The sequence below is a fragment of the Falco rusticolus genome, chromosome 3 (genome assembly GCF_015220075.1).
Source record: "Falco rusticolus isolate bFalRus1 chromosome 3, bFalRus1.pri, whole genome shotgun sequence".
Lineage (NCBI taxonomy): Eukaryota > Metazoa > Chordata > Aves > Falconiformes > Falconidae > Falco > Falco rusticolus.
The window spans coordinates 81,445,685-81,460,844 of NC_051189.1; the positions used below are offsets into that span (position 1 = coordinate 81,445,685).

Sequence of the window (15,160 nt, forward strand, 5' to 3'; positions counted from 1 at the left end):
CCTGGCAGCTGGTGGGTGTTGCGGTGTGTGCGACACCTGTAGCCAGGGCTGCGAGGGGGCAAAGGAGTTTGGAGAGGGAGAGGAAGGAACCTTACAGCAAGGGTCTCGATGTAAATGTGGGGTTGTAAATGGTAGTAGATGGGGGGGCAGGGAGTATAAATGCTGACAGCATTTGTAAATTTACACATTTACATGTAAATTTTTAGTTTTGCTCAAATTGTAACGAGTCTTACACATGTAAGAAAGGAAAAAGGTCACATCAAAAAGCTCAAGTTGAAAACCCATCAATAAACAAGATTTATGAGGGCACTAAGAAAGTAACTACAAAACAAGGGGGAAAGCGATGTTATTTCTTTATGCTTAGATACCTTACACATCATCAGGTGGGCACTTGCACACCGTGCCCACAGTTTCACCAGCACTGAAGATGTATGCCGGGCTTCCCTGCGCCAAGCGGGTGGTTAGTGGAGGATTTTACGCTGTTGCAACAGCAGCATTTGGGGCTGGCTTTTGCAATCCTTGCTGCTACAAGTGAGGCTGTTCGAACTCCTAACAGCTGGGGGAACGACTGAAGAGCTTATGACCAGACTGATACAGTGCTGTTGTACTTCAACCAGAGATAACTTTTGTACACATATGGGAATATGAAATCAAATCTTTATTATTATTTTTTTAATGCATCCATCACTAGGTGATTTAAAGATATTAGTGTAGTAACTTCTATGTAATGACTGTAAATAAACTTAAATATTGTTTATTTTGAATCTCACTTCAAGTTATGTTTAGTCTTTCCTCTGGGTGCTGTTTGCGCATTTTGAAATAAGCAGTTGCTGGGAGGGAAAAATATATATACATATGTAATCTAGAGCCCTTCCAGATAAATACTTTAACTAGAAGCAAAATGGATAGTACCCGGGAAATACCATTGTCAAAAAGGCTTTTATAAAGTTATTGCCACATATTTGATTTGGGAGGCATTTGGACAGCTGCAGTCTTCAATAGAGATGCCTGAATTTTGTCTGCAAACCATACTAATCACAGAAATCTTTTGAATTCTGGAGCAGAAAGGCTGTTCCACTTTTGCAGATTGAATTTGCCTTTTAATTTGCTCAGTCCTGCGGGCCTGGTGCATTACTGTAGCATGATTTACAGTTTTCTCAATCTGCTTCAAATAATATATTTCTCAATTTAGTAAAAGAAATGCCATGTAGTAGTGTGGTTAAAAGTTTTTTACAAAGTTAATACTCTTACAGTGAAAGAAATCCTATTTTGATTGAACTCACTTTTGATATTCAGTCATGTCTTTCTAGGATCTCCATGTGCAATCAGTTCAGAGTACGTTATTGCTGTCTGACCTTGAAGTACATCAGTTTTTAACTTCCTTTTCATTTTCCTCTGTTTCCAGGAAATTGAAGACCACGTGGCATTTTTAATAACTGTTCCAACGGCCCTAGCAATTTTTTTTGCTATATTTATCCTTGTCTGCGTAGAACCTGTATTTAAGAAGCTGCTTCGTGTATTTTCCCTGGTGGTCTGGGTATGTCTTGTTGCCATGGGATATCTCTTTATGTGTTTTGGAGGAATCATCTGTCCCTGGGACCAGGTAAGACTGTCATTATTATTAATTTTACTTCCATTGGGAACATTTCAAAGAACCATTCTATGCAAAAACATTCACATTTATTTTTGTGGGACATGTCATAAAATGCTTTTGTGACTAAGTTTGCATGCTGAGAATCCTCGTATCAATTTTATAAATACCAGAGATGCACATACTTAGGATATGGAAATAATTGAAGGATTTCACTTTTATATTTTTAAGCTCCTTTGCATAATGAACATTTGATTCCAGTCACCAACTTCTTTGTGTAGTGAATATTTGATTCTAGTGACCAATTAACATAGCAGAAATGCTAGTTTTGTTCCAAGACCGCTGATGCTGTCTTCTTCAGCTTAAAATGTTTGAGCTGTCAGTGCAGTCTTTGTGTGGTCTTCAAGATGTTCTCTAGCAACATGTGAGAAAAAGGAACTGGTAGACTCCTTACATTTCTAGGGAAATGAATGAGCAGAGAGTCGGTGATGTACCCTTCACATTTTAAAAATTTTGTAATGAAGACAAAGCAACAATATAATTTCATCTTAATAGCAGCACTTTTGAAATATCAATAAATGATGTGCAATATCCGGTGCTGTGCCTGATTGATTCTCTGTGTTCTGCCGTATCATTTTCCTTTTCCCAAGTGTCTCCACATGGGAATAGTCCTGATACAATAATTGCAAAAACTCTTCAAAGGATGGAAAAAAGCTTCTAAATATATAAATATGCCTTCTGAAAATGTCATGCTGATTCCATGAGTTTAAGCTTTAAATGGTAGTACTGTATGCAGGGTGCGTTCTAGGTCTTTATGATAGACTTGAAACAAATAACAAATTCTTTGACTTGGTATTCAGATCTTGCAGAGACTTACGCAAATATTGAACTTTAGGTATGCAAGTAGTTTCTTTAAAATCTTTAATTCAAATTATTTGTATTACTGGTGTGTGTTGGTAATACTAGTTTTGGAGCTCTTGCCTTTGTGGGTGACTTCTGTATTTCCATTTTCTTGGAAGATTCAGGGATTAATTGTCTATGAAACCACCTTCCTGGTTATTTTTGTTTGGTTTCTTGTTTGTTTGTTTGTTTGTTTTAAAAGTATTTGAAACTAACAAACCAGGCCACACTTGCATGTAATAAAAAGCAAATCAGAACATGTAGTATTTTTCTCTAGATAACATATTTCAGCATGGGAGTCCCTGTATCTTCGTGGTGTCAAGTCTAGATAATTCACATGCTCTTACTTCTTTTGATTTCTTTTCATTGCCAGTTGTGGGATGTCATGCTAGATTATTTTGAGCTTTCAAGCTTAGATGCAAATATTTAATTAGCTGTATTATTTGCTCATTGCAAACTCTACTAAGTTTAATTTTGTTATTTGAAAGATAACAGTTTTTGAAAGCACGTGGCCTAAAAGAGATCTAGGAGGGATGGTGGTGACTTGGCCCCAGGGTTGTTTTTAGCCTGTGAAGACGGTTTGTCCTGCCTTGCTTTCTTCTTAGGGAAAATGTAGGCATTCCCACAGCATCCAAGGGATGTGGCTGGCTGTGTGAGGCAGGAAGGGCTGCAGAGCTTTGGGGAAAGGCATTGTCTTCCTGCAGGTTGCCAGGACACAAGTCCTCTGATACTTCTGTCTGCTCCTTGCTTTGCGTGCAAGTGTTGCTTGGAGAAGAGGATATTTGGGAGGGAGCTGCATTGATTGCTCTGCCAGCAGCTGCCTTGCCCAGGTCTGCGCAGGCTCCAGCCCAGAGCAGGCAGGGCTTTTCCAGAAAGCCTAGACCTGGCTGCAGGTATTTGGCTTAAGTCCACTGTGCAGGTATCCTCGGCATCTGGCGGGAGAGGGGCTGTGCTGGGGTGGTCCCTGGCCACTGCTGGGCGCTGGAGGTCATGTGGCTGCAGGCAGTGGGACCCTTTGCTTCCCCAAACCCATTTTTTCCCCCTCTGAATAGCAGTGCTATTTTGTTGATCACTTTTGTAGGTATACGTTGCCTAGTGTCAGTTAAGAGTAAACTAGGGAAATACAGGAATCTTTCTGGGAATTTGTCACCTTACACAATAGACTAATTGCAGGTTTGATGCTTTTGAATGTAGGTAAAAAAGCTGTGAGCAGTAAAACACAACCGTGTATTTCTGTGATGCTGGTGTTTTCACTGCTCTGCATCAGGAATATGTAGGTCAATAATCAGTGTTCTCTCTTACAACTATACGTGAAAGCAAATCTGAAAAATCCTTCCTCAGTGATCACTGACAGTTTCTTTGTTGAAGTTTTACATTTTGTGAATTTTAAAACGATTTTGCTTGGCTTATTAGGGTGCTTTTGTTATTCCTTTATGCCTTTTATGAAAGAAAAGAAACATGATGTAAAATTTAAATTAGTTCTGTTTCAAAGATGTCTTTGTCAACATAGCTAACTAGAAAATTATGAAAATAAAGGAAAGAGCCAGGTCATGCACTCTTACTTACTAAAGAAGTACTTTATTTTAGTTTTCTTCAAATTACAGCCTAACATCTGTTTTGGTCCAGCAGAGTTTAGAAATACTCTTTTCATCATATCTTTTGTGTCCTTTGAATCCTAAGCTTGTTAAGAACATGGTGTTTCTTAATTGTACTAGTAACCACTGAAAAATAAATTTTCTGCATACCATAGTTTATAGAAAGAATGTGTTACTCTCTCAGTTGGGCACAAGCCTTCTCCTTCTAAAAGGCAATCCCATATCCTTTAAATTTTGGCTTAATGATTTAAGTGTTCCTTTTGGCTGTTTGCAACTGCTAAATGCAGCTATCTCTGTTGTTTGACGGAACCTCAGGTGTGAACTTCTGCAGCTTTTGTTTACAATAAAAATATCACTTCAGAGAGACTATTTTGATTATGAACTCAATATATATTTGATGCAGAGCAGTTCCTCCTGAGCCTGCAGGCACATAGCTCAAATAACTTTCACGAACAATAGAGGGCTGGAAATGAAGTGGCTGGTCAGGGCCTTTTTTTTTTTTTTTTTTTTCTTTTTTGTTAGAAACCTGTGGGCTGATGTGAAATAAGTGCAAATCATAATTGGTTTCAGCTATATTTTTGCTGTCCCTGCAGACTGCTTTTGTCTGCCTGCATTGCCTTGTCTCTTGTTTGGCTGCAGCTACAGCTTTGGAGAAAGCTATTATCAGGTAGGTGTCTGGCCACTGTTTGAAGGGGGAAGGCAGTGCGGCTGTGATGGTTACTTCGTCCCTTGGGCCAGTCTGCAAGCCCTGTGCTGGCTCCATAATTGCCTGCTGAGCCTTATCCAAAGGCTGTTACCGTCAGTGGGCTGTGTGGGCATCATCACTAACCCATCTACGAGGGAAGCCAGGATATTTGCACTATCAACCTTACTAACTTACCTATTAAGTTAGTCCATACTCTTTTACCCCTCTATATGGACAACAAAGAGCAAGTACATGGAGAGGGAGATGAAGGGTGCCTTAGTAAGGCAGTGGGTGGCTTTGAAAAAGATTAGGATAGTGATGGCAAATGTCTTTGGTAACTGACAAGCTTTTTTTAAAGAAGTGTGGCAACTCTCTTTCACTGGTGTCATCCCAAGTTTCTTTCAGTGCCAAGTGTGGCAGTGGGGCTCCTGGTTTTACCTGGTGTCCCAGGGAATTTGGGTGCTTGGATGGGACCTACACACGGGATGCTGTGCTACAGCCCAGGAGGGAGGCTGGGCTGTCTGGCAGGAGTCGCAGGGCACCTGGCCAGGGCTGGTAGGAAAGAAGCAGAGCGAGGGAAGTCACGAAGAGGCTCAGAGAGAGCGATTGCCTGTTGGCAGTTTTTTCCAACTCTGAGGCGTGAGCAATAATGTGTGGAGATGGTTTCAGTGCGAAGAGACCCAAGGGTGATGCTTAGAAATGTCTGTGCGGAAATCAGTGGATGGTGCATTTGGTGGAGGGCCAATAATGTGAGTCAGGCAAGCTGAGGAAGTAGTGCTGGTGGAAAAAGGTGATGTGTTGATTTTGTCGTGTTAGGACTCTTCCTTACTATAGGAAGGAGCACCTTTCCATACAAAATGTAAATCCAGTACCTATCTGTAGAGTTACATGCCAGGGAATGAATTTAAATTAGTTTCCTCTTGTTTCACTGACAGTGTAGTTATTGTACAACAGTCGCCTTTCCATGTCATCCTCTGACATGCCTAATACTTCCCCAGCCTTTTATACAGGGTGTATGTAAATATGTCATAGCACATTGATATCAATGGGTAAAAAGAGCTCTTAAAGCATACAGTGGATGATATAAAAAACCCGAGTAATTATACAGCATTATACTAGTCTAATTAATTCTATCATTGCTGGATTTTGGTATTCAATTCTACTTAATTATAAATACGTTTGCACAGCCCAGGCACCAGATGCGTTCCTCCTTATCTATATTCAGTTACAGTGCAGAAATTACTTCAAGCAGGATTTGGCACTTCTGGTTTCCGAAAAAAAATTATCCACAGAGCGATGTGTTTAGAATATACATTTGGCTGTTTTAGCCTAAATGCTACTTTTTGAGCTGAATCTAAAGCACTTTTTGTTGCTGGTTTTTTTTTTTTTTAATGTGTTGGTATGGAATGGTTCAGGTCAGGCCTTGGAGCAGCCCTGGTTTATGAAATGTGGGCAAAATTTTCTACATTAGTTTTTATAATTATCATTTTTTTAAATACTTAATTGGCACCTGAGGATATCAGTCTATTGTGTGCTGAGGGGTGATGGCCTGCACAGAGTTTCAGCGGTTGTGGTAATCAGCTCCTGTGTTAGGCAGTGGGGAGAGCCGATGGGTCCACAGAAAGGGAAGAATTTTCTTTGTACAGAATTACATGAGGTCTGATTTCTGCACCTTGCTTGGGACCTGCCTTATCTAAAGTCAGCCCTGCCATAAATTATTAATAATGTGTTGTGTGGTTAAGCAGTGCAAAAAACAGGAGTTAGAGGTTTGAGAAGGAGAGCAGGGCAGGTGTCAGTGGAGTCTGTGCAGCGCAGGAGAGCGAGGATGAGTTGCTGTCAGCTGTACTGCCAGCTCAGGATCTGGAGTGCGGGGGAGACCTGACATTTTTTCAAGTTCAAGATTAATCAGACTATCAGGAGTGAGTATCCCGAGTGAGGAACTAGATTTTGTAGGAGCACGGTTCAGTACCTTGTAGATGAATAGTCACCTGAAAAAAGACATGAGGAAAACTAGGAGCCTTGTATGAAAGGGGAAGATACTGCCCAGCAGATGATACTGTGCTTTAGGAGTAGGTGTGATAGAAAAGGAGGAAACCCACAATCCACAAGTGTAAGCCATATTTGTAGTTATATTTAAGGAGTAAGAAGAATAGACAATTTTTATCTTAATATTAATTTTTTTTATAGACATATGAAGTAACAGGCTTAATAGCAAGACATTTAAATGTTTTTATCAAGTCTGGTATGGTTGTAGCTGTATAGAATACAGGAAAAAGCTGAGCTATTAGAGACCTGCTAGTCATTAAGATCAGTAATATAGTAGATTAATATAGTAAAATCGTGTGCAGAGCCTTGGAACACCCTGTTAGCATAACTGATGTGCCACTGTTAACCTTTGGTGTGTCGTGATAGCTGTTCACGGAAAGAGAACTGATTTATTTTTTAAATAGGGAAAGCAGTTTTGTTGAAAAACAAAATATGATTTAGTGCCAAATGGAAGACTAGAAGCACTGCTAGAGGAGGTGAGCATTATTAAAACAACTGTACATATACATGAGGGGAGATGGCAGCTAGTGTGACTTCAAGAGCATCAGGCAGGAGGAAGATTGGAGGCTGAATTTCTCAGGGAGCTCTCTGGGGAATGTTTGCCTTTATTAGCGCTTTTTACTAGTGGTGGGGTGACAGAATGTCACCGCTGTAATGAAATTTGTTGATGACCCAGTTAAAAGATTCCTAATACAGTAAAAGATCAGAATGTTATAGGGAAGAAAAGCATGACCTTGAGGACTGCAGTAACAGCAGCTAGATGAAATTTAATAGTAGGAAATGTGAGGTGCCTGCATTTGGGAACTAACAGAGAACTTTCAGCTATAGTCAGAGAGTTCATCAGCAGAAAATGAGCAGGGATGAGCAGAATGAAGAGGAGAAGCATTAGTTGGTGACTGGGTCATTAGGATATGCAGCCAGGAAAGAATCAGTTATGATGGCAAAGTATCCAGCTAAAGACGAAACCTCACCTGGATGGCTATGTACGTTTCTGGTCACCTGCATTTAAAAAGATAAACTGAAACTGAAACAAATGCAGAGAGTGCCAAGTGAGATCACCAAAAGAAAGGAGAGTTTTGTGAGATGAGAAGAGCTTGACTTGGGTATAGATCAGCAGAAGAGAAGAATGCTGAGAGTGGTGTGACTGCCACCTACAGATAATCTGTGGTTGCAAACATCAGATTTGAGAAGCTACAGAAGATTATTGACACGTACACACACACACAAGAAAAAAAGCCACCAAAACCTCAGCCAGCCATTAATAAAATTTAAACTGGAAATAGAAATAAATCCTTTAGCCATTAGGACACTGGGTTTGTGGAGTGGCTATTATCTTCAGGATAATAAGGATTAAAAAAATAAATTGCTTTTACAGTGGAATGCTGTCCTTAGCTGACAGTCATTCAGTGTCTTCGACAACAGTGACATGGACTTCAGTGATCCAGGAGCATCCTTTTAGTTCTGTATTACTATGCACTACTTACATCTGGGGACTACTGAACTCGTTTAAGGGACAATTGACTTTGACCTGTACCTAAAGTTTATCTAAAACCAGAAGAGATGGATTTTCTGAGTTACAAAAGTTCATGGCTTTTTGCTATTTTAATGTCTTTTATCCTTCCAGCGTTCTTCTGGAGCAGTAGTCTCAAAAATTAAAACATCAGGGGATAATAGTCTTGCTATATTTCTGACCTCTTCAGGCATTCATTATAGGGCTCATGAGAGAGGTTTAATGTAATGTAAAGTAGGAGAGACTGGATGTATCCTGCACCTTTATCAAAAGAACATTATGAAACCCTGTTTTCCCTGCTGGTTTATTTTTCCTTACTCCATTTCCTGTAGTGATTTTTCCACCTCAGAGTGTACAATTAAGTACAAAGGCTGAGCTGATTGGAGATTTCATCAAGATTATTGCATAGTTTGTGTGCGGTGTGATATTTGCTGTGCAAGTCATGTGAATGAATTTTGCTAAGGGAAGCGTTAAGGTAACTCCCTTGAAGTACAATAAAAATGTGAGTCTCAGATAAGGGTGCAAAACTGAACATGGAAAGATTTTTCTCTCTGATGGGAAGTAACACTTAGCAACAAGAGTATTACTGTTTCTGAGAATACTGAAACCAGGCAATGCTAATTTTAAGTATCACCATATTGTTCGGAAGTTGCTGAAGTCAAGATACGAGATGACAAATGGATATTAATAATTTAAGCCATTCATAAGGCTTCTTATGTGGTTCATAATAGATTTAACATTACAAAATAAACATTTAATAATTTCTTAGTACATATTAGTTAACAATTATTTGTATGATGGAGCTACCAGAGAACCATTAAAGAAGCTATCCAGAATTTCTTGTTAGCAGGTATAAATTTAGGGCAGCCATGCAAGCCTTCACCTTTCATTGGAATTGTTTTCCACTCAGAAATTTAACAGTTTACCTGACGGTTTTGGCATGACACTGCATGAGTCTTCTGGTTTGAGCTCTTTGACTTTGCTTATCTGCATGCCACGGAAAAGCTTGTGCCTTTACATGGCCATCTGATACAATGTTTGTTTTTATTTTTGTGAATTAGGTAATGAAAGGGGATATCACCATAAATCCTGACCTGTGGTCATTTTTCACCATTTGTCTCAAATCTGTTTCTGTTTGCAGGTTTCTAGTGCTGTAATATTTCCGTAAGTGAGCTGTTAAGACAAGAAAAAAATAAAACAGGTGGTGAAAATGTTTCCTACAAGCTGCATAAGAAGACCTCAGTTTACTTATTTGAGGATATTCCCTGTTTCTGTAGCTTTTATGAAGTTTTAGGCAAAACTGTAGTGCTAAATACTTGAATCTTAGTGTCTGGATTGTCAGAGGATCACTTCTCTTTTGGGCTAGGAAGCAGTAACAACAGAATTTCCCCCCGTGTGCTCGCAGTTTGTAATATGCTGGCTGCGAAATACCTTTCTGTTTCACTTGCCAATATACAAATCTACAGCGCTATGCAGATATTAGGAAGCATTGCTTACCTTAAATTAACTAATACTTGAAAGAAAGCGATATGGGTCTGCTGGTTACAAATCAGTTGACAAGCAAGGTGCTAAATTTATAGTTTTACAAAGGTAAGAGATACAGAGCTAGAAATATGTTTGATGTAGAAAGGCTCACTCAGTATGAGTTGTAGATGTTTGTTGAAGTTTTATATATTCATATGAAAAAATGTAATTTATAAAATCTAGATTAGTAAATTTTTATAGCTACCTTAACTGCACAAATATAATTGTCATAGAATTGTGTTACTGTATGATCTCAGGTGTGTTTAAATTCAGATTTTTAAGAACAGTATAATTAAAACATAAGTTATATAAATAATTATAGTTTATAAACCATAAATTTATTAAGAACTAGAAAACAGTTGTGGTTTCAAGAGATTATTCATATTCATTTAGTGACTTATTTTTGTTTTGTTTTATTTTACTGTGGGACAAAATAGTTTTATTTATACAAAGCACTGTATGTTGCTTGTTTATTATGACATGGCTTTTATGTTTATATTGGCTTAATTCATCAATAGACTGTCTAGAAAAACAGGAAGGAGAAAAATAATGGACCCAGATAATAGTCAATTCTCAAAAGACATTTCAGTGTTGCTGGGGGGCAATCCCAGAGGTATTTATCTTTTATGATTTTGCTACCACTTTAGGTAATGTATGTGACTGGTTTGCACATTGATAGAAGGGCTGAGAAGAGGAAAGACAAGAGGATTTTGGCAGGTTTCAAAAGGAGCAGTCCTTCAAAAGGGAACCAGTAAATACTTGGGAGATCCAAACTAGGGAGAAGGACGCAACGTCTCCCAGTGTCATTATTACAGAAAATCTAAGCTTCCTAGGTCACTATCACAGAAACTTAGATACCAGTTAGGACTGTGTTTGTCTTTCAAAAGCTGTGTTTCTTCTGCAAAAAAATAAAAAGTGCTTGACTACTAAGAAGAAGCATTGATCAGACTCTTCATCTGGTCACAGTAGCTGTTACTGCTTATCCTCACACAAGCAAGAGACGCAGTCACCCTAGTTCACCTGAACTTGCAGGGTGAGAACAGCAAACATTAAGTTTAACCAAAAGTCAAGGCTAGGCTTCACTGATTTGGAGGATCTGGGGCAGGGATATGTTTAAAAAAAAACCAAACAAGAAAACAAACAACTCCCAAACCAACAAACTGATGTACTAGGAGTTTCATTCAGAGCAACCAAAAAGCCAAGATACTTGCCCACAGCCTGGTATCTGTAACGGTGGGAGAAAAACCTTTTCAGTCTATCAAGAAAAAAAACCCACCCTCTGTCCCTCCACATAGGTGTATTCACAAGACTTAAAAAATATATATTCATATTTTCATGCAGTGCAGCATGCCCTGTTGTGCCAGTGAGGAAAAAGGTACATTTCTGTAACTACTACAAAACCTCATGTTGATTTTATATCTTAAAATAAACTTCCTGTAAAAACCCCACATTTACCAGTAATGTCACTTTTGTATACCTTAAGTTTTTGGATTATATTGTTCTGGAAGGCAGTTTGAACAGTTTTGAACTTGACTATATTTTAATTTTGTTGGATTTGAGATTGCATTTTTCTTACTTGTTTCTTGTACATACCATTTTAGCTAAGTTATATGCTTATATAAATTCTGTATCTTACTTCTCAGGGCATATCTTTGCTTAAATTGGCCAACCTCAATTGCTTAGATATTCTGATTTCTGTAACACTTGACTGATTTGCAAATATCTTTGTTTTGCAAGGATCATATTCACAATGGCAGGTGGAATGATGACTTCACAGTAACTAGTTTCCCTGTCTCATGTCTGCACGTGGTTTTGCAACGTTACTTGTGTTTTGTAATCTGCACACTCTATTTCCACATTAGTGCTTTCTAGATTTCTTCCTTGTTGTAACATCCCAATTTCAGAGGGTTTCTGTAATTTATCAGTTTACACATTTGTAGTATGAATGTCCTTTGACTATTCTTTGCTTGTTTTGGTTATTTCACAATTCCTTTGTATTCCTTTTCCAGCTCTTCCTTTCATACATTTCCTTCTCAGTTTGTGTCACCTTCTCCTACTTCCTGTGACAGTTGTCTCCTCTCCCACTTACTAATGAAGACAGCTTTTCTTCAAGTTAATATTTCAATATTTTTCATCACCCTGTATTTTGCAGCCAGCTGTAGTCTTAATAACAGTATATTTCATTCAATATGGATGAGTTTGTGTAAATAACAATTTTTAGGTGTCCTTAGTGACAGTGGTAGTGTTGCAAGTCAAGTATCTGAGGGCTCAGCTAGAGTTCTGTCATATTCCCTTGGACCATGCTGCTGTTCTGCCTCTTCAAAATAAGAAATGAAAAAAGCTGTGTTTCTCTCTGTTGGTAATATAAGCAAGCAAAAGATTATGGCTTTATTTTCCAGATTCTGTAATACTTTTTTTTGTTTGTTTTGTTGGTTTGGGATAGAATTGATCCTAAGTAAATAGGATTGTACTTCGTGCGTGACAGTATTGTATACATTTTTCTTTATTATGCTGTTACGAGTCTTGATCATTGAATTCTTTTTCCTAATAATTTACAGGGACAAAGGAAATGGATTTTAAAGTCTCTCGTATAGAGAAGGTGAACATCTAAATAAATAATATTAAACATACGTGTATCTGAAAACTTCTACTTTCCATAAAGAACTCAAAAAAATATCTTACCACAATTAAATGAGGTGGAGATCTGAGTGTTTTTTTCTCATGTCATGCTCTGATTACCCATTATGACTGCATGTGTTATCTAATGACAGTTCCTTTCAGTGTGTACATATTGCTTACACACACATATAAACAAGTATAATACAGTGTTTTAAATGACTTTCACATAGATGAGATTGCAGTCTTCCTTAGATACACATGGGTGTTTTTTATTTTCTTCTTGCAATAACCTGAATTTACCGAGCATTTAGAAGCGTATTTAAGAATATCAAATACAATTTTGTGTCTTTGTCAGGTTTGATGTAGATAAACTGCCAGGTCTGCTGGATGACCCAGGGCATTGACAAGAAGGGAAAGTACATTGTCTGCGTGACATTAATTTGTATATTAAATTCCATAGGAAAAATTGAGAAAAATCATGTTACTGTGGTCAGATGAAAACTGGAAAGTTGAATCCTGATTGATAGCAAAGCCCTGAATGCAGAAAAGTGCAAGAAATGCACATTATCATGTGTGAATCATATTTATTTCTATACTACCACATGATTTGCTTTAGATGAGCACACTCATTGGTGATGTAGGCCAATGGTTACAGGCTTTTTTTCTCTAGAGGGTTCACAAAAGAACCTGTAGTTTCAATACCTCTTAATTCCTTGTCTTCTCACCTCTCCTTGTTTTCTTTTAATTGCTTTTCAGTAAGCACTACTTTTCTCCACCAAGTGAACATTCTGCAAATGGCATTTTACAGTATTGCAGGAACATGGAGTGGCCACCGAAGTCCACTGATTTTCCTCATATGGAAAATCTTTCTGGATCCATAGAATTTGCATCATTACTGAGACTTACTAATTAGCTGGTCGCAGCAGTCACAGATTGGTGATTTCACACAATGTAGAAATAAGAACAAAAGTACTCAGCTTCTTGCGGTGTTGTAGGGTTTGTATTCTTTATTTACTGTGCTGAGCAATGATGTATCATAGGAATTAGGAAGAAAATCGCATTTATTTAATTTGTCTGATTTCAGTTTTCAGTACTTTTGCGATTGTGTTGCAGTTCTTACAGGAGAGGTTTTTTGTTTTTTTAAAACCTGTTTTATGAAAACAGAGTGAGATTTCCAGGCCAGATGTATCCCTTTGGTCAGGATGGCTGCAGCTGTGGTGAGAGTGGGAGCGGACTGAACTCAGGATGAAAGCCTAGCACCACTGTGTCTGGCTTCTGCCCCCCACTGTTTCGAGGAGATGAGACCTGTGCTCACAGGCAGGTGGCTGCCATTGGGTGTCACAAGCTGAGCATCAGATGCTGGAGAAACGTTGGAGCTGCTGTGTAGGGTTGTTAGGGAGGACAGAGGAAGCCAGTTAAACCAGCCACAACCCTTGGGAGTTGATCCCAGGTCCTGGGGTTCCAGTACTAGGAAGAAGCTGCTGAGAAGTGTGGTGAAAGCTGTGCACCTCTACTCCAGCAGCGTGGAGACCTGGGCATGCAGGCAAAGTAATGGCTTGCGCAAAAGTGGTGCCTATTGGGTTTTTTTAGCAGACACCTTTCCCTGCTACTGTGGTGTTTGCCTTCTTTCTGGGAGCTGGGAAAATTGGTCACACAGTCCTGGAAAATAGATGGTTCCTGGGCAGCAGCGTGGAGGGAGAATGGCTGAAGGGAAAGGTGATGAAGGGTCGAGTTAAAACTGTAAAAGAAATATAGTCCTTAGTTAGGGATAAGTTAGTGTAACCCAGTGGTAAACAAAATGCCTGGCTGAGTAGGCAAAGAGCAGTGCACATTTTGCATGTACAGGAAATAGACTTTAAACTCTTGTTATTTGTATACTCCGGGGCAATGGATAGAAATGGGATGGCAAACAACAGTCTCCAAAAATACTACAGGAGTTATACAAAGTGGAACAATTTTGAAGTACAGAAGGTCAACAATATTGTGTATTTCAGGCTGCTGTGTCTTACTGTCATGCTGCTACAGTAAGATTTCTTGCTGTTAAGGAAATTGCTTCTTAAATACACCACATCAACAAGTACTTTACATACTGAAATGTATCTTATATATTTTTAAATACAATTTAACACTTGGCACACTAATATTAATATGACTCCCCAGGCGTTTGAGAAAAAAAACCCCACAACACACTAGCAAGAGGGGGTGTGTGTTTTGAATAGATTAATTTTAATGCAGAATATGCATAAGGAAGTAATTCTTTTTAGGCAAGGTCTGTTGTTGAAGTCATGCAATATGAAGTAATGCGTTAAACTTGTCACAATTTTAGATTATATTTTAAAGCAAAGAAATTTCTAGGCAAAAAAGAAAATTCTCTAAAAATGTTCTTCTTATGACATATAACTGAAAGTGTGATGGCTTCAGTGACTTACCAGTAATGGAAGTGAAGTTTTGGGTTCTCCTCCAGTCAACTTTTCTGTATTTTTTTTATACTTGGAAGTAAAAAAAAAAAAAAAAAAAAAAAAGAAAAAAAAGAGTTTACAAAGCCAATGAAGCGGATTTTAGTGAAGTTACCTTTTCAGTGTCCCCTTGACTGACAAGGTAGCTTCATCATTATTGAACTGTTGAGTAGCTCAATGATCTCCCAACACTTGTTTAAAACTGCAGTGCTGTAACCCCTCTCCTTCATCCTG

The 15,160-nt window shown here is 38.5% G+C and overlaps 1 protein-coding gene across 2 annotated transcripts in view; it reads left to right on the forward strand.

Annotated features, from left to right (window-relative positions):
* Positions 1-15,160, forward strand: part of ADCY2 (adenylate cyclase 2) — a 225,080-nt gene that overhangs the window by 18,977 nt on the left and 190,943 nt on the right. For both annotated transcript variants that reach the window (XM_037381364.1, XM_037381363.1), the window contains exon 2: positions 1,406-1,603. In XM_037381364.1, the coding sequence (XP_037237261.1) occupies positions 1,406-1,603 (198 nt within the window). The remainder of the gene's footprint in view (positions 1-1,405; positions 1,604-15,160) is intronic.